At 45.1% G+C, this 15,694-nt stretch overlaps 2 protein-coding genes across 2 annotated transcripts; one reads left to right on the forward strand and one right to left on the reverse strand.

The window, feature by feature from the left end:
* Window positions 1-1,124: 1,124 nt before the first annotated feature.
* LOC136994435 (olfactory receptor 6M1-like) lies at window positions 1,125-2,048 on the reverse strand. Its single transcript, XM_067312248.1, has one exon. The coding sequence runs from the start codon at window positions 2,046-2,048 to the stop codon at window positions 1,125-1,127; it is 924 nt and encodes a 307-aa protein (XP_067168349.1).
* Window positions 2,049-10,782: 8,734 nt separating this feature from the next.
* Window positions 10,783-11,757, forward strand: LOC106497358 (olfactory receptor 6M1-like). Its single transcript, XM_067312249.1, has one exon. It carries the CDS (start codon window positions 10,783-10,785, stop codon window positions 11,755-11,757), a length of 975 nt encoding a protein of 324 aa, XP_067168350.1.
* Window positions 11,758-15,694: the final 3,937 nt, after the last annotated feature.

The raw sequence follows: 15,694 nt of genomic DNA on the forward strand, positions 1-15,694 counted from the left end.
GCTGCAAGGTACTGTGAAGGCAGATTATTCTACTTCGTTTTTTAAATGCACCAATCACCTGCACGCTTAAGAAAGCCTAATCCACAGCTACTTTCACAGAGACAATTCATATAGTTCGCATCATAAACCAAATCATAACATTTAACTGATGGGAAAAAAAAAAAAAAAACACAACTTTGGGAGGGGGTCAAATCTGATAGATTTAGGCAACTTCATGATGCTTCCATGTTGTTGATGTGTTTCACTTCATGCTTCTCCCCAGGGTCCCTTAGCTTGCACCTTCTCTGGAGTGAGCCAATTAGTTCCCTTCATGGGAAAAGCAGGGGGCAGACAAGAAGATGCCAGAATTCACACTCTGCAGACAGAATGGATGCAAACCCAGTCAGCATCACTCGATCAGAAACTCTGATTCAGCTCCTGGAAGACGTCACAAAAGCAGCAGTGTAGCCTAAGACACACCTGATGTGTGCAGCAGACTCAGCCAGGCTGAGTCTACAGTCCACAGACAGAATTCACCACTTCCAAAGGCCAGTTCAACATACCTATCCCACACCATGCTGAATGGCTGTGTGGAAATATCTTTCCTTCCACTCACTCTAGCAATAGCTCATGGTAAGCTCAAACACATACATATATATATATATCCATTGCATTCACTAAAGTCAGGTGAGATGAATCCTAAACACCCCAGTTCTTTAGAGAACTGGATTCAGTTGTCCACACGCAGGTGTCTTCTGCTATTTGAGATGCCCTAAGGAGCCCAAGACATCTTGGCAGTTGTGACAAGGGGCCTTTGGGACACTTGTCCCTTTCTAGAAGGGCTGCTGGAGGTCAGCTAGGATGTTCTGTGGCATCTCAGATGGCACTAGCCCCACGTGACTCTGGCTGAATTTAGTCCCTTACCAGTACAGAGAATGGAGCTGAGAGAATGCTTCACCTCATCCTCACATAGATACCACCTGGCTGCTTACCTGAATCATACTCTAAGCACCACTGAATCTCATCCAAGGAGTCTCATCTAAGCTGGCTAGTTTATCCCTATGAACGGAAAGGTCCCGCTCAGATTTTTCAAAGAGTAAGTACCAGTCATGATGATGCTCGTGGCTTTCCTGCCCTCTTAGTCATCACCAGGCCTTTGTGCAAAGCATTTTCAAGGCCTCTTTCATTTGCTCCTTCCTTAGGCTAAATATGAATGGGTTTACAAGAGGTGCCGCAATACTGGAGACAACAGGGAGTCTTTTGTTGAGATGCACAGAGGTCATGTGGGAAGGCCTGGCATAGACAAAGATGGAGATGCCAAAACCCAAGGAAAAAACAGTGAAATGAGAAGCACAAGTTGCAAATGCTTTCTGCCTGCCCTGTGCTGACGGGATCCGGAATATGGTAGAATTAATGTAGGCACAGGAGAGTACAGTCAGTGCCAAAGAGCCAAGGAGCAGGACCCAGGGCACCACAAAATCAACCCACTCAGTAAGCTGGATGTCAGCACAAGCAAGGTGTAATAATGGTGCACTGTCACAGAAGTAGTGGTCGATTACATTGGCACCACAGTATGGCAGCTGGGCTGCCAGAACCAGAGACGACAGAATCATGACAAAGGCACCCACCCAGCAGCCCAAAACAAGTGTACTGCATACCTTGCTTGTCATGATGCTGGGATACCTTAGTGGGTTGCATACAGCCACATACCCATCATAGGACATGACAGCAAAGAGGATGAACTCAGTTGTGCCCATGAGGAAAGAGAAGAAGAGCTGGCTAAAGCAGCCATCAAAGGAAATGGTTTTCTTCTCTGACAGGAAGTTTGCCAGCATTTTAGGAACCACAGAGGAAGTCAGGGAGATCTCTCTGAAAGACAGATAACTGAGGAAGTAATACATGGGAGAATGGAGATGGCCATCAGCGTATACCAGGACAATGATAAGAGTGTTTCCCAAGACAGTCACTAAATAAATAAGCAGGAACACAACCAAGAGGAGGATCTCCACCTCATGGATGTTAGGAAATCCCGCTAAGATGAACTCTGTCACAGATGTGCCATTCTCCATCTCTGTGCAGTCTCCGTCGTGGGAAAGAACACTAGAGTAATGTAGAGTTTTGAATATTTTCTCAGATGACATCTAGTAAGTTTTGGACATCCTGATTTTAAAGAGAAGTTAAGTCCCGACACATAGCTATTCAGGGTCGAATTCATCCCACCTAACTCGGATATCTGCAATAGAAATGTTTCTTTCTGAGTTAGTCAGCCAGTACCATTTTTTTGATGCTGCCTAGCCCTCCACAACTATAGAAGAGTCCTGGAATGACCGGTTCAGCCTAAGCCACCTGTCTTTTGAAGTGAGATTCATCATGCCCAACTGAAGGTGCTTGATTGAGTTGCTCATAAATAGGCATCCAGTGCCATTGGTGATGTCTCAGACATCCCCATAAGGCTAAAGTCTTCAATGGCTGGAGATCCCAATGTGTCAGCAAACGAAGCCTGCAGATGCCCACCTACAGGGTACAATCAATAGCACCTAAAGAGCCATTCATCCATTCATCTTGTCCAAAAATAAAGGCCTACATTTGGTCTGTTTTGGCAGTAACCTTTCTAGAGAGGCAATATATCCCATCCCAGCTGCCTGTCTAATCAAACAGGAGAGGAAGCCATCCCTAAAAGAGGAGCCATCCCTAAAAGGTGATTCAGGCCATTGCAGTCTGCCTCTCTCCATTGACAGTTGAGGAGTGGAAGATGACAGCCTTTGTGAAACAGCCACCACAGTTTGGTAGCACCAAGCTTCGCCTTTGCTCTTTGCTTCATATACAAAGGTGACATAGGTAGGTCTTTGCTGCATAGCTGCCTCAATTTCTCTGTAACTGTCATTCAAAATTACCATCAAATCATAACACAAGATAGACTCCTCTCACCCGGCATTTTCTGCACCTGAATTTTGCTTCCATGCATGCTCAAATGGCAATTAGTAGCATATTCAGTGTCAATACCATTGTTCCTATAGCTGTGTCTTTGATCTTACCTTCTGCATGAGTGACACCTCATATATTTCTTTTTGATTCCTTGCTGAAGACAGCTGGGTCTGACTTCCTGATGAGAGTCTCAGTTGCGGCAACCAAGAGGAAAATTGGGGAGAGAGAGAGAGAGAGAGAGAGAGAGAAAGAGGATTCTACATTCCTGCTCTATGTCATAAGACCAGAGGGACAGCTATCTAGCTCAGTTACTTATTGCACAGCCACCAACAGGACGTATACAAGTAAAAAAGTGCATGGTGCATTGACCGACAGGAATCATAGTCTTAGAATAAGAAGGCATTCACACTCCAGTTGTTGGAAGAATGATGGATATCCTGTGTTAGAGTGGGGGGATGGACCCGGAGTAACGATGAGTCTCAATATGAGTATGGTCGTTCTCTCCTTTATTAGAGCTTACACAAAGTATATATAGACAAGCAATAAGCATGCGCTAGCAATAGTTACATGATTGGCTACAGTTTCTGTCCACGCGCATAAAGCGGATATATGATTGGTGCAAGGTTGCTGTCCACGCTCCGTCGACATTTAAGGAACCTAGTTCTGTCTAGACTTGTTTACCAGTTTTGTGAATACCTTCTTTTGTAGTGCTCAAGGCCTCTGCAAGGCTCGCTTGCCTTGGCCTACATTCCTTCCCTTACCCTGAGAACGGGATTGCTCATCCCAATCAGATCATGCCCTCTCTCGCTTAACCATTCCTCCACAATCCTGTAGACTTGGCTAAGCCGAAATCAGTGTAATGACAACTGAGCAACGATTTCCTTGCTCAGCATAAACCGTGGACGATTCTTATCAGAATAAGACCGTTCAACATGCAAAACAATTAATAAATATGAAACATCCCAGGGAAGGAGTTCCAGAAAGCCAGTGTGTGGCAGAAAGGCAAAAGTTTTTTTTTTAACTTGTAATGAAGAAGGTGCATTTCACAAAGACCACTAGTGCTTCATAGGTGGGCTGAGAAATGCCAGAAAGAAAAGTAATTGGATCCTTTCTAAGAATTTACCCTTCAGAGGCTTCACTTTGGAAAAAAAAAAAAAAATCCTGGGAGATTTAGATAAACAAGCCTCACATCAAGTTAGCAATAGTTGAGTGCCACATTATTCTGAAGGACTTTTTTTTTTCTTCCTTCTCCAAGACTTGATGTCTTCATGATGAACCAGAGAAAAATAGCATTTCCCAACTCAGTCAGCTCCAAGATGACTTCAAGGGTCCTGTTCCTCACAAAGACCACAGTAACTGGAGAATTCGTCCCACCTCCTCTGAGATGGCCTGTGGTATGAAAGTTTCCTCATCAGCTGGTCACTAAAGCCTTCCCTGGCATGTTGCATGACAATATCTGGGGACACTTGAGAGCTCAAGTCTATTGGGACAACGCTGTAGAACAAACCCCGGGGGAAGGCTGCCAAGCCAGCTGGAGTGAACCCTGTAATAAGCTGACCTCTGTATGCGCTCGTGCTTTTCCTCAGAGGGATATGGCTGTCTTGCTTGAGAGAAAAGCCTGAAGGAGGGCTGAGGACAGCACATCGAGGGAAGCTATTGCCCCCTGTCAGTCAGGGATGGTGAGGCCATAACTTGACTGCTGACTCTAGGGCCCTCCAATTCAGAGGAGATGAAGAAAAATATAAAGAGGGCCCAGCAGAACAGGGTTTGGGGCCTCCAGCACAAGTCCTGTGAAGAGAAGTTAAGAGAGTGAGACTTGTTTAGTCTGGCGAGGAGGAGGCAAAGAGGAGCTCTCCCAGGTGCCTTTAACTCTTTTAAGGACAGTCACAAAGATGACAGGCCCCCTAGAGACATCTGGAGGTCCCTTCCAACCACTGTTTCAATGGTGCGATGATTTTCAGAGGGAAGCCCTGGGGACACAGGTTCCTTGAGCAAACCAAGGAGATGCACATTCAACGGCTATAAAGGAAGTCTAGGAAGGAGATCACCTCACCTTGCTTGAGGGGAACAATTCAGGTGCTAAACAGAGGAGCCTAGTGCCATGTGAAATCTAGGGTATCCAAGAAGTTTTCTGTGGCTAGCAGTTATGACAGAGAATCTAGCAAACATGCATGCTCTTCCAGAGTGTCACCCAGAAGCCAGGCGTGTTACTGTGCAGGGAATCTCAGATGGAATTAAACACAAATATTGAGATTGAAGAAGTACTCCCCGGGTGTGTTGAATCTGGGTGTCTAAAGCTGAGCAATTTCTCTCAAGTCCTCTCAGAACCAAGGGAGGTGTAGGATTCAACCCAGCGTTGCACACATGGGCTTCCAGTGCAATTGGAGATGCTGTTTGGTGTCCTGTTTGGCATCCAGCCACCACTCTAGAAAGAGGACAGATCTTCTGTTGGTCCTGTGTCATAGCTACTGTGTCTCTCCAGGTTTTTCAAAGCGCCTAGGACATTGCAAGTATTACCTGATGCCTGTGTGCGGGCAACTGAATCAGCGTCTTAGTCCATGCAGTCTGTGGAGTCTGAAGAACAACTAATTAGCTCCTAAAGTAAACAACTTACCTTGGATAACTTACAAGAGGAATCCCACCCTAGGTGACTGGCTCAGATGGTGACATTCAAAGCGTAGATAACTAATTCTGCACAGATGAATCCCACTTCAGATGCTTCACTACAAGATACAGACAACCGCTATTGAGCAGCGATAGTTATCCACTCATCACTGTTCTATTTATCTGCTTGTCTGAGTGATAAAAGCCACACAAGGAACGAGGCCAAACAGTAGTCTGTCTATGTGAGTAAGTCTGCAATGTCTTAAAGTCACCTTTCAAAATTATTTAGGAAAGAGCTAGGACAAATCAAAGCCTGAGATTAATTTTGCCTCATTGCAGATGAAATTACAGTCCGGGCGTTTTCACTTGAACTCCTAATCCACATTTCCTTTGCAATCATAGGAGAAAAATTGGCAGTCACAGGGCGTAAATCACCTCACTCTACTGCAAATAACTAAAACAGGTCAGGGCCCATTTCCAAAGGGGCATTTTAAAATCTAGCTGTTGAAGAAAAATCTTCTTGAGAGCCTTGAAATCTTGGAACTTCTCTGCCTCTGGCTAGACATGCCCAAAATTGCTTCCAGTGAGGGAGTTTCCCAAAATCTCAAGGATCTATAGAGCTGAGACACTGCCCTCCAGCCACCTTCTGTTTCGTGGAGGTACATTACAGCATTGATTTGGACTTTGCCTTTTTGGGCTGACATGCCTTGCCTGCCTTGAGCTGCCTACAATGCAGACCTTTACACTTGAGCAAGTAGCTCTGACCTGCTTTGTAGTTAACATACTGAAATACGTGTGTCTGTAGGTAGTTCCTCTAGCCAATTTTTGGTGTCTACTTTAGGACAAGCTGAAGGAGAGGTGAGATGAGCTGAAGTGGGCTAAGGTGTCAGGGTAAAGAGACAACTGTATGCAAATGAACAAGTAAGAGAATCATCAAACGGCCCTCGTAAGCCAGGTTCCTTCTGAAGAACCACGGCTGAGTTCAAGAAAGAAACCCCTTCTGGCCAAACAGTTCAGGAAGCATTTCTTGATACAATTGTATTATCAAGGAGACTGTCAGACTTCTAATGAATATGAATTGAAAAAAAAAAGCAACTAGCTTACTTGAACTTCATCATCTTCAAAATGCTTTATTTTTCGGATTCTCTTAATTTACTTTGTGACCAATTGTTCATACTACTTGTTAGTAGGAACTGATGAATGAATTGCAAAAGAAAATGTTATTGTTCATTTGTTGGAATTCATTGAGGGAAATATACTTCCAACTTTACCTGTGTTAGTGGAAAGTCAGCGCGAAAGAAAGGGAAAGATGGGGATTTTTTTTTCCCATTAAATTAGATTCTAAAGATTGTGTGAATACTTTGCCACTGCCTTCTGTGTCCTGCTATGTCAAAGCCTTTTAAAAATGTAGCAGAAATTTACAGATCACAAAACCCCAGCAACGTCTGTATTGGGTCACACATGGGGCCTGTGCAACCCAGACAAGTTTCTCTTGGTCGGGCCTCATTAGATGGTGATCTAGAGAAGGTAATTTTTCACTGTCAAGCCATTTAGGTCCTTTCTTACCCTATAGCCATGTAATATGAGTTTGAGTTTTTGTACTGAGTTTGCAAGGCCTCAGGACTGCAGCTTCTCAGGCCTGCTCTGGCTGAACTTTTCTTGACCTGCCTGCAGCTTTTTAAAACAGAAGTTTTAACTTACTTCAGTTCTTACAGCAATAACAAGCAGTTGTTCTGTGTGGAATGCGATATTTACAGCTCCCACATAATGATGCAGTAGAGAGAAATGCAGGCCTGGTGCAACAGCAGAAGCCTTGAGAAGTGCAGATGCAGGATGCGGTGTAGAGGAGTACCGGCACGGGATGGCAAGAGACGGGGCACAGCTTGGCGCTGGAGACCCCGCAGCTACAGACCACTCACCAGTGGTCGGTGTAAGAAACGCGCACCTGGAGCAGGACAAAACTGGTTTTAGGCTAACAAAGAGAACAAAGCAACAGTATCGAACATAAGTAGAAGGTACCATATGTGGTAATTTCAGAGATAACGTGGAGAGAGAGAGCAATGAAGAAAGAGCAAGGCGTAAAAAGTGTGTTAGCAAACATGTGAAAATACCCCCAGGTGGATACTAGAGTGAGGAAGAAGAAAGCACCAACCTGAACATCATCTTCCTCTCGGTGAAGGACTCCAGATGCTGACAACTCACTGCAACAACCCACCAACAACACCAGAGTGAAACTGCCAACCTTAGGACTCAGGGTAGCAGGGGAAGGGTGAACGTAACACCAGGAAAAGTGGTAGAAACTGAAAAGTGTGCGTCTAACAGTTTTAACTGTATTGGTATTGCTTCTATATTATATTTCTCTGTCTGTAATAGTTAGATCTGGACTGGTAATGGTTCTCGGATTAGACTGCTAAGACATTCTGAATGGCAAAACATGCACACACACACACATACACACACACACAGAAGCATGACTATATCCTAGGGCCAAACAGTCAGTACAGCGGTCCCAGGGAGAACTCAGAGCACTACTGCTCTGTAGTGTGGGCGCAGCCAGTCTGCTCTGGAGGGGGGCTGGCCTCAGCACTGGACCCCTTGGTCTGCACTACTTGACTTAGAGGATAGAGATTGCTCTCTGCAGCATGCAGCAGTGTTGTATTTAGTAGTGTGAAGGCACCCACTTCATAAATGGGGTACACTTTACCCACAGCTGCCCCAAGGTTTTCTTCTTGGATGGAACAAAACAGTTCACTCCAAGAGAAAACTTGGGACTGAACCATTATGCACTTAGTGGAGACCATGGAGGCCCCAGACCCCAGGAGAAGCCAAGGGGCTAAACGCTTTGAGAGGGCAGATGTGATATCATCTAAGCAAGTCTTTTGGTATCTCTCTCATGGTAGCAGAAGATCATAATTTGGAAGTGACCCATCCATCAGTTCTGGGCACAGACACGAGGATGGAATACTTTTCGTTTGGAAGGGTCCTGTGTCCACTAATTATTGAGGGAAGCTCTGGGTGGGAGCCAGGTGCCCAGGCATAGATGTCTGACTCTGTTCTAGACACCTCTAGACAATGCCTCAGGGCATTGGAGACATCTCTAAAGCTGTCAGAAATGACGCAGAAGCTATGGGAATCCTGTGCCAGTGTGACGCGCTACCTGGAAGCCGAGTGGGATGCTCCAAATCATCTCCAATGCAAGTGGGCACCTGGGTTCAGACAGTCAAACCGTTCTTCTCAAGTTAGGTGACACAAGTCCCACAGCAGATGATCTTAAAGCACTGCCTGTGAACCTACCCTACAGGTGAGATGAATCACAAAGTATTTCTTCATGCCGTCACAGGTGATCTATGCAGCATTATCTACACTACCTGTTTAACTGCTACAGTTTGGAAATTTAGCCTGCAGAGCTGAGTGGGCTGAGCAATTGGTTTCCCCACTGCCTGTAGAGGTCATGAGTGAACCAGGCCCTCGTGTTTCCCAAGTCTTCCTGCTTGAAAGGCCTCTGGCTTGTTCCTGGCTAGAGTCCAACAGTGAGGACAGAATTGTGAGTCCAGTGCAAGTATGAATGCCTGAGTTATCACTAAATAGTTCCTGAATTTGTGAGGTCTTTAGAAAACATGGAGAAGCTGGGGAGGTTTTGACCCTAAAAGACCAGGAACCCCTGACACTACAAAATCATGTTATACTCCTGTACCAAATTTCCTTTCTTCTAATGTCAGCTATTTTCCTCCTTCTCAGCCTTTTGCTGTTGGGCAGAAGCATCTTCTGACATGTGACAATTTGTCCATCAGCAAATTTATCCTCGTCTTACTTCTTCTCTACCATCTTCCCCACAACTGGTTGTCACCAGTCTATAATGAATTCAAATAGATTCTGCTACTAATTCTTCCAGTGCACCAAAACATGCTGAGTTTTACCTCCAGTTGCCTAACTGCTAGAGCACACCCAATACTATTCAATTTGTGGCCGCTTGCCCGTGGATAATTCTGCTAATAAAACTTTGCAAACTTTACTCTCCTTCCCCAAGAGAAATGCCAGTGGTTATCCCCTCAGGACCAGGCTATGCAACATGCTCATCGGTTTGTCTGCAAATACATTCAGCAAGCCATAGAAACGCCTGGCTGCCACCTGCACAGCTAAACTTTCTTGCTCTGCGTTGAACAAGGAGACTGACAGGCAAAACTCTTGCTGACTCTGTGGTTATTGAACTGCTTGAATTTGCTACCTTTTTGAGCTGGTTTATCTTAAAGGGTCATTTGCACTTTTCGCCACATATTTATGATGTCTGTGAATGGGGAAACAGGTGAAGACTGAAATTGCCCTCAGCAGGGTGATGAAGAGATTAGATTGCTTGCTCTCAGAGGTTTCCTGGTGTCCCTGTCTTTGAAGATTTCCCTCAAATGTCCACATAGTAGTGGTAGAGAGAAAAGGAAAGATACTCAGTGCAAGTTAAAGGGATTACAGTGACCCACAAGCAATGACTCCCACCGATGAATTCTTTTCTCAGGCGTTCCTAAGATGTGGAGGTGAGCTCTCTCACTAGGACACCGCTCTCATTTGTGAAAGTAAAATGAAGCCAGCGCAGAGACATTGGAGATGGTGTCTGGAAAAATCCGGTAACTGAAAAGTAAGTATTTCTGACGGTCCCCATGAAGGGACACTGCTGTTTTCTGGTACTTCTCTCTGGGAAGCAGATGTTCCTGAATGTAACTTGCTTCTCCATAAGCCTGGATTTGTCCCTTATTTTTGGATCAAAAATGGATGCAAATCCATTTGTGTTTTGGCAATGCTTTTTTACTTTATTAGCTACCCCTCATTCATGCTAGATCTGAGTTGAGTGCAGGAGGTTCTGATCCTGACTAGGCCCTGGGATTTAGGTTAGGGTGGCATTCTGTTCACCCAGCTTTGCCCGTTTAAAAGTTAGAAGGGTTCATCTGACTGGTCTTAGTCACCTCTTTTAAGATAACCTGAATGGTTGTCAGGAAGTCCCACTTTCCCTCCACTGAGGGTAAAGTCTAGGATGGCATCTAACTTGGGGCATCTATGTTAAGGCAAGGGATTCCCAGGCTCTTCTTTTTTGTCTCCCTGTGTTCCTATCTTCAGCATCCTCTTCAGTCTTCTCCACTCACATCTTACCGTTCTACCCTCTTATTATCATAAGTTATTTACTCCTTCAAAACAGTGTTCTCTACTGCAATTCAGAGTTGACTTTTCAGCACCTCCTAAAATGCACCAGCTCCCTTATTTTCTTCTCCTTCCTTGAAAATTAGGAGCATGACAGATACATACTTTGGAAACAGGACACGTGTGACAGAATTCATCCTCATTGGCTTCCTGAACCCCTTTGAAGTACAAGTCACCTTGTTCATGTTGTTCTTCATTGTCTTTCTGGTGACAATGGTTGGAAACTCTGTTATCATCGTGTTAACCTGCTCTGACTACCGTTTACAATCACCCATGTACTTTTTCCTTTGCAACCTTTCCATCATTGAAATTCTCATCACCGTGACTATGGTGCCCAAAATGATGGAAAACTTCCTCTCGGAGAGGAAGACAATTTCTTTTTATGGTTGCCTGGCTCAGAGCTACTTTTTTTTCCTTCTGGGCACCACAGAGTATGTCCTGCTCGCTGCCATGTCCTACGACCGTTACGTGGCCATATGCTCCCCACTGCACTACAGCAACACCATGAGAAAGAAGGTCTGTATGTGGCTGGTAGTGGCATCCTGGCTGTGTGGATTTTTCTCCATTTTGGTCCCCACAGTGATGAAGCTTCAGCTGCCATTCTGTGGTCCCAACACCATCAACCATTTCTTCTGTGATAGTGCCCCTCTGCTGCACCTGGCTTGTGCTAACATCCGGCTGCTGGAGTTTATTGATTTCATCATTTCGCTGCCCATTCTGCTAGGTTCCCTGCTGCTGACTGCCTTCTCCTACTTCTACATCATCTGTGCTGTTATCCGCACCCCTTCTGTCGCAGGCAAGCAGAAGGCTTTTTCCACCTGTGCCTCTCATTTTACTGTGCTCACTATCAGCTATGGCACCTCAGTCTTTATTTATGTCCGTCCCTCTCAAACCAACTCCATGAATTTAAACAAAGTAGCATCTCTGCTCACCATTGCATTCACTCCGATGCCGAATCCTTTCATATTCAGCCTTAGGAACCAGAAGGTCAAGGAGGCATTAACAGACTTAGTCAGCAAGTGCGTAGGAGCTCATGGACTTGGTCTGAATTCACGGAGGGTTTGAACTTGATTCCGCTGGAAGACTCACAGGTATGTGCTCAAAACACACTGTTTTCTTGCAATGAAACAGAGCTGACAGTATCCATAAACTCATCATCTCTGATGCTGCCCAGGCTGCTGACCTCCTCCCACAACTCCTTAGCTTGGCAGCACAGCTCCTCAATGAGCACACATCTCCTGCCGGCTAGAAAACCATCTCTCACTGCCCAAGCCTCAGCAAGAGGCCCCAGGCACTCCCTGCAGCCCAAGACCTGCTGAGCTGCATCCTCCTCCTGGAGCTCCGTCTACGTCAAAGCCTCTGACGTTACAGGGTCAGTTGCTCCAAAGGCTACGGGGCACTGTGCCCTGTGGCACATTGCTACCATAGCTGAGGGTGTGTATCCTGTTCTGGGCAAAGGTAATGGTCCCCTTCTCTGTGCCCTGCTGCACAAACTGCTGTGCAAGCTGCTGTGTCTGTTGCCTGCCTCTGTTAGGTGCACTAACAGAACACCAACAGTATCCTGGGCTGCATTAGGAAGAGCCTTGCCAGCAAGTCCAGGGAAGTGATCCTTCCCCTCTACTCAGCACTGATGAGACCACGCCTGGAGTGCTGTGTCCAGTTCTGGGCTCCCCACTACAAGAGAGACATGGGCATATTGGAGCAAGTCCTGAGAATGGCCACAAAGATGGTTAAGGTTCTGGAGCATCTGACATACAAGGAGAGGCTGAGAGAGCTGGGACTGTTTAGCTTGGAGAAGAGAAGGCTCAGAGGCAATCGTATCCATGTTTATGAGTATCTGTAAAGAATAAAGAAGGTGCAAAGAAGACAGAGCCAGACCCTTCCCAGTGGTGCCCAGTGACAGGACAAGAGGCAATGAGCACAGACTGAAGCACAGGAAATTCCACTTGAACACAAGAAAGCACTTCTTTACTATGTGGGTGGCTGAACACTGGAACAGGATTCCCAGAGAGGTTGTGGAGTCTCCATCTTCAGAGATATTCAACACCCAACTGGGCAATGTTCTGAGCAACCTGCTCTAGCTGACATTGCTTTGAGTAGGGGGGGTTGGACCAGATGATCTCCAGAGGTCCTTTCCAACCTCAGCTGTTTTATGATTCTGTGACTCTGTGACACTTGAAAAGCCTCCGGCAAGCCCGTGAACAGAGGCTTAGTTCAAAAGTAATAGACTTAAAATGTAGGTGTCCACTTATCATTAAAGGGCACGATTCATTTAGCCACAGATGTCTGTTGCCATTGGAGATGCCCTGGGACACCTGAGATATCAAATGGAGCTGACAGAGACGATGCTGGGCCTTGGGAGACCCACGCTGTTCTGGAACACCTAGCTGAAGACCAGGGGAATATTTGGGGAATCTCCAACAACAATAGACACCTGTGCTTAGAAAACAAAAGCCCACCTAAGTCCATCCAGGACTGTCATCAGAGCTTAGGCGCCTCCCTCCCAGGTTGACACCCTTGTGGTAAACACCCAAAGGTAGATAACATAAATCCTGCCCTTCAAAATTTGCTCAAACTGCCCAACCAATGTTGAGCGGGGTTATACCGAGAGGAGATAACCATTCCATATGATGCTGCAACCAGGTAATAACATTTAGTTGAGTGTTGTTATTAATTAGGGACAGCACTGATGTCATGGATGAGTGAGGAGTGATGCACTTCACTCGTAAGAGAGAAGCAGCAATATATTTTATTGCGGTAAGATTGCATTGCACACAGAAATGCTTTATGCTGTTTGAGATTCCCTGGCTTGTTCGAGATATCTGCACGAGGCTGGCAGATTGTGTGCAGGTTCCACAGAGTTCCATGCTCTTTTGGGTGCAATACCCTGCGGTATAGAAATGGTACAAGGCACCTACATTGGGCTGAATCCTATCCAAAATGTCCAGCTGTTCTCTGGATCAAGCTAGCACCATTGCATAGCAGCCTTATCTACCTTGTAGAGAAAAACCCCTGGCCTGCTGTCCTATCTTCCACCTCATAGGCTCAGAGTGTGTTTCATAGGCTACTGTGTATGTCTTTGGGATACCCAGGGCTAAGGTGACGGCACTTTAAAATTACTCACCATAAGCAGAGAGGAAGAACAGAACATTTTAGGCTCTAACTGTGGTCCTTCTAGTCAAAAGATGAAGTTAGAAAAAATTGAATGCTTTCCTGTCTTCACTCCATCTCTCTCTCTTGGAATATGCCACTATTCATTGCTATTTAGAAAACATGACAAAAGTTTCATACATATGTAGGAACAATTTTGAGGATTGAGGAAAACATTTTTCAGGCTGATCCTGACCATAATATGTTTGCCTTCTTTATTCCAACTTATGCAGTAGGTGTGATTGCACAGTTTGAGCTAGTGGTCTAAGAGTGTATATGCTTGCGTTCATGAATGTATACACATAGAAAACTACTTAATTGATAATCATCTTAGCTGGAAAGCTGTTATCATGAAGCAGAGTGAAAGCATTCTGAAGACTGCTGAATTATGAAGAAAACCATAGCTCTATGATGATCAAAGACACTTTTCTCCATTGCATCCCTGCTGGAAACAGGATGATTTACTTCTGAAATTAATGGATCCAGCTGGTTTGTCAACAGCTGTTCACATACCTGATACCCTGATGTCATCCAGTGAATGTTTTCACTTCACTTGAAATCTCCTTTCACCAGATTTGAAAACATTCACTTCACTTCAAGTAGCTATCACTGTAGCTGAACAGGTTATCCAGGGCTCCTATACTGTCAGCGAGAAGGAAAAGGCGTTTCTAGGGTGACCAGTTCAGCTTAAGACATTTATCTTTTTGATGAGTAGAATTTGTTGAGTTGAAACCTAAGGAAGCGGCTAAGTTGTTACATAAACACAACCCAATCTACCTGTGTGTAACAACCAGCGTCACTTAACACCAGTTCATCCTGAGAATTTTTTTTTTTCGCTTGGTACACAAAGTAAACATGAATTCTTATTCCCACTTTCTGTCTTCCAGCAATGAAGAGTTGATTTTCCCCTGTGGGAAAATAGTTGGAATGAGTAAAAGTTAGGTTTTCCTCATTTCATTTCTATATGTTTATCTGTAAACTTGGAAATTGAAAGGTTTTTTTCACTGTTTGGTTTGGTATGTTTTTTCCAAAAAAAAAAAAAGAATTTCTCTACAATGATATTTTTAAAGAGTTTTCTTTTTTTAATGGAACTTTCCAAAATTTCCCATTTCTGTTTGCCAAGAGAAACAAGGAGAAAAGTGAGCTTTCAGAACCATCCCGAATCCCTTCTACTCATTTAGCAGAGGGAGGAAGCCATTTCCTTGTGAGCTGCCAGGTAGATCCAGCTGTGCGGGGGCAGTCTGAGCACATGTTTGGAGATAAAAAGAAGAATGGGATCCTCCATCATTACAATTCTCCGTGGTTTAAATGAGCCAAACCGTGAATTCTCATCAGGCCGTTTCTGTTGAAAATTCCCTGTAGCAGGCAGATGGAGATAAAGCTTTACGCAGTCGGAAATACTGAAAAGAAGCCTTGAACGAGCATCTCTAGATGACCATACGGGACAACTCAGTTGCTGGTAGGCATTTAAGATTCATTCATGATAAAGGAAGGTCTCGTTCAGTTGTAAGTAGTTTCTACATTCCTCTGAACAAATGTCTGCTTCGATGTGGGAATTGCACCCCAGTCTCCACTGACCGCACTGACTAGTTCTCCATGATCACTGTGGTGGGAGTGCAGACACCTTAGGTGGGTTCGAGACTAGCGTAGATTTCGATGCACCTCCCCACAAGTCTGCAATGTGAACGCCAGTTTCAGTTGCCTCCCCATTGACATTTAGCACCATCGGAGGTGTTTCAGGGATCCTGCCTGGCCTCCAGCTGCTGCTCCAGAATGGCACACGTCTCTTGTAAGTCATCAGATGCTGTGACTGCAAGGCGGCCAAAAGAAGGTCGGATACCAGCAGAGAGAG

Source organism: Apteryx mantelli, chromosome 29 (assembly GCF_036417845.1).
Source record: "Apteryx mantelli isolate bAptMan1 chromosome 29, bAptMan1.hap1, whole genome shotgun sequence".
NCBI lineage: Eukaryota > Metazoa > Chordata > Aves > Apterygiformes > Apterygidae > Apteryx > Apteryx mantelli.

Bases quoted from the DNA above. Each gene is read 5' to 3' on its own strand.
- LOC136994435 (XM_067312248.1), bottom strand. From the start codon at position 2,048: ATGGAGAATGGCACATCTGTGACAGAGTTCATCTTAGCGGGATTTCCT.
- LOC106497358 (XM_067312249.1), top strand. From the start codon at position 10,783: ATGACAGATACATACTTTGGAAACAGGACACGTGTGACAGAATTCATC.